At 35.5% G+C, this 4,017-nt stretch overlaps 1 protein-coding gene across 1 annotated transcript in view; it reads left to right on the forward strand.

The window, feature by feature from the left end:
- DCN (decorin) overlaps window positions 1-3,766 on the forward strand; it is a 39,383-nt gene extending 35,617 nt beyond the window's left edge. The window contains exons 7-8 of the mRNA XM_009866988.1: window positions 1,759-1,897; window positions 2,982-3,766. Of these exons, the coding sequence (XP_009865290.1) occupies window positions 1,759-1,897; window positions 2,982-3,176 (334 nt within the window). The 3' untranslated portion in view covers window positions 3,177-3,766. The remainder of the gene's footprint in view (window positions 1-1,758; window positions 1,898-2,981) is intronic.
- The last annotated feature ends 251 nt before the right edge of the window (window positions 3,767-4,017 follow it).

Genomic DNA, 4,017 nt, shown 5'->3' on the forward strand with positions numbered 1-4,017 from the left:
ACTTTCCCTGCACGAGCAAATGCACAGCTAGATCTTATCCACCCCTACGGTGCATAAAGGGGTTATTTTTTGCCTCAGCAGACCAATATGAAAGTCAGACATGCATTTTTCCGTTCTGGTCTCCTCAAGTGTGACACTTCTGCTTGTAGACCTGCATATGTAGCAAGAATATATTCAGATATGTGTCAACCAAGAATTTGTAGCCTTAAAATGTGGGGTTGTTCTCCCAGTTCTTTTAAAGACATTCACTATGAGAACTCATCACTGAAATCCTTTGTAGATATTCTGCAGATCATCAAAATAAATTTCTCTGTAGGATCAGATCCCCTAAGCTGTCCTAAATCTTAATATACTCTATTTGAAAGGAATTTCGTTCTAATAACATTTAAATGAAAATTATTTTTGACCAAATTCTAGCAAAGATACGTGATACTCTGAACTGATTTCTGAGTGAAATAAAACCCTGTTGATGCCAGTGAAGACCTCATTAACCTCTCCTTTGCTATTTGATAGTTTAACAACATTGCAATGTTTAAATAGGTATGTTATAACTATTTGTATTATATATAATACTAGCTTACAAGATCTTTCTGTGACTATTTATTTTTAGAAGTATAAAATGCGCTTCCATTCTTGGACAGATATGTGAGAAACAGATAAGTTTCTATTTCTGGAAACATATCTGCTATAAAGATAAAAGAAGAATTGTTAGTTCTGTGATTTCATACAAGTTCCAGATTCTGACTTTTGAAGCTGGCACAAGCCACAAATAATTACAGGTAGCAGATTACTGTGAATAAGATTTTCTTTAAAAGTATGCATCCACAGCAAATTATTTTATTACAGGGATTCTTATTACCTATATTAAAGTCTTTAAGTGGTTCAGTTATTAATAAAACTCAGAGCATTTTCCCCTCAAATTAAAAAGGTTGCAAACTAGATGAAGCAGGTTTGGCCATTATAGAAATAATTTTCTCAAAGGACAACACTCCTGATGATTACTCCTGCAGGATTACCATTGAATTCTTTACTGCAATATAGGCCATTGTAACTTATGAGAGTCTCTTGAAAGAAATTTTAGTTTGGTAATTGCAAACAAAAACAGTATTAACACAGAAATACATAGATAGAACCAGATTTTCCAGACTGGAAATAAATTGTGCTAGTACACTCCTGCATAAAGCAGGAAGGAGGATTTTGTGATGAAAGATCTGGACTGGAACCTAGGAGAAATTTGTATGTTCCACTTCTGTAAAAAATCCCTATATACAACTCAACTGTTTACAACTCAGCTCCTGTTTCCAGTCTGAAATGTGTCTCTAACTACCTAAGTTCCTTAGAAGGATGTAGCGAAGATTTAAAGTTACAAGTACTGATCACCCTGAGTTATGCAGTTTGACAAAGAAAGTCACAGCCAGTGCTCCTGAAGCTGTGCAAAAACTTTTATTTGGCTTGCAAAGGCTGGTACCTCTGAAAGTATACAGTATGCATTTACAGCAGGATTAGTAATATAGCTCATGAAGGTATGCAGTACTATGGCACAAGTTGAATGACATCATCATAATTATGATAGTTCACGTCACATATCAAACTTATTTATATATGTTTATCTAACCTAAATCTTTGGGGTGACTTTATATCTCACACATAATTCTGAGAATTAGTCTAGTCTGTTCTACAAGGCTATTGTAGAGAAGTAATGAACCCAAGAAAGATGGTTATGTGGGCACATTTTGCATATGTTTGCTTGTGTTTCAGATTGGGGCTCAGCTTCAACAGTATTTCTTCAGTTGAAAATGGCTCGCTTAACAACGTACCTCACCTGAGAGAGCTCCATTTGAACAACAATGAACTTGTCAGAGTACCTGGTGGGCTTGGTGAACACAAATATATCCAGGTAAAGTTTATCATACTGCCTCAGAACAATAGTTGAAAGATTCCAAATGGTATTTATGTGATTATTTAATCTTGAACATAAACAGATATAGTATTTGTGCAAATGATGACTTGATGTAAGTTTCAAAAGCTGTTGAATAGTCATGGAAAAGTTGCATATAACAGAAAGATCCTTTTTCCGATTTTTGTGTGGAGGTCCATAGATCTGGAGGTGTATATTCATTATTTCTGTGTGTCTAGGGGGCACAACAGGCATACAATTATCTGTGTACTTTGATTTCCTCTTTACTCTAAAAGTACTTCCAGAGAATATATGTTCTGTTCATTCTTTTTCAATTCTACGTAGGGACATTTTATAACCTTTCAGAAGAACCTCCTCTTTGGTATCTCACAAGGCTGTGCCTTCAGGAGGGCAAAGGGACGCAATATGCATTTCACATCAGCAGTATTGTTGAGGTCTGTGTGACTGGATAGCTAGAAATAGGGCCTCTCGAAACGAATTAAAATCTTCAGGTCTTCATTTGGATTAAGGTTTTACAGGAAAGCAAACTCTCAAAGAATGAAGACTCCCAACTGTAAATCACTTCTTGCACATGGCTTGGGAAAATACAACAGAAAGGGTGGTTCTGGAGCAAAGTAATATTCATCAGCTATTTTAAATCATCATTAATGATTATTTTGGCTTTGAGTCCTGTACAACTGCACTCATGAAAGTGAAAGAATTAGAGCTGAAGAGAAACCAGTTAACACCAAATACATTTATTAGATACAGCACATGCTTCTAAACCACAGTACTGCATTAATTATTCCACATCTTTGACTCCTGGTTTGGTTATAGTATAATCAAGCAACAGTAATGTTCTTAGAGTGCCTTGCACAGTTTCTGCTCTTTCTGTTGAAATCATTTCTGATTGGGTGGACTACAGGTATCTCAGAAGGTAAGCAGAATCAGTCTTTTGGAAAAAAGAATATGTTGTTACTGTATATAACATTGCACAATACATACCAAGTATTTGACATCAAGTCATTTATCTCATTTGCTACGATAGTTCTATTTCTGACTTCTGTAATTCCGTGCTTTTCAGGTGGTCTATCTTCATAACAACAAAATTGCTTCAGTTGGTATCAACGACTTTTGCCCTCTTGGCTACAACACCAAAAAGGCTAGCTATTCCGGTGTGAGCCTCTTCAGCAACCCTGTGCAGTACTGGGAAATCCAGCCCTCTGCTTTCCGATGTATCCATGAACGCTCTGCAGTACAGATTGGAAATTACAAATAGATGTCTAAAGACGGGATTCGGTCGTGTTTCAGCTAAAGTACCTGTTGTAATAGGCCTGTTCAAAAAATCATTGCTAACATTTAATGCCAAAACCAAAAAACTTCACTTTAAAGTGGAGACGATCCATTAATGTAGAATAAATGAAACATTACAGATGTACAAATCAAGCATACCATCAAAAAGAATTGCCGACTGTGCTTTAAACTGACTTATTTCAGCCTTCTTTTCCAGCATGCTTTCTGTGGTATTTTTCAGTTTGCTGAATGCTACAGGTTTTCAGATTCCACTGTATATGAGATTCGGAGTAAATATTTGTCAAGCTATGATATTAAAAAAAAAAAAAAAGATAATGATTGAGGTTATTTTTATAGCCACAAAAAATGTTAGAGGGAAAAAAGACTCTCAAATTGTCTTGAGACTTGAGAAGGTGAGAGTTACCTCCTTTAAATTTATTTCAAGCCCTGGAGGTGTAAAAATAGCCACTGTAACACTAATCTAATTCTAAACATATCTATTTAGCAGAGGCAAATAAAGTTGTTGCTAACATCATTATTTTGGAAAAAATAAGATAAATTCATATTGTATGCATAGTTCTTTTAAGGTTTGTCATTCTAGAGCAATGCTATTCAGGATTAGCCTAACATAATCCTATTGAACAAAATAATGAGTAGTCTGCAGTACAAAATCTGTAACCTATGTCTGGAGCTCAATGACTAAATTTCTCTAGGGCAAATCCCTCTCACTTTAGCCACAAGAGCAGCTTTAATGACTTCAGTGAGACTGCCTTGCAGAGTATGGTATTAGGGTTTAGTCTTTGGTATCAATCCATGTATATATCTAG

The sequence above is a fragment of the Apaloderma vittatum genome, unplaced genomic scaffold (assembly GCF_000703405.1).
Source record: "Apaloderma vittatum isolate BGI_N311 unplaced genomic scaffold, ASM70340v1 scaffold1783, whole genome shotgun sequence".
Taxonomy (NCBI): domain Eukaryota; kingdom Metazoa; phylum Chordata; class Aves; order Trogoniformes; family Trogonidae; genus Apaloderma; species Apaloderma vittatum.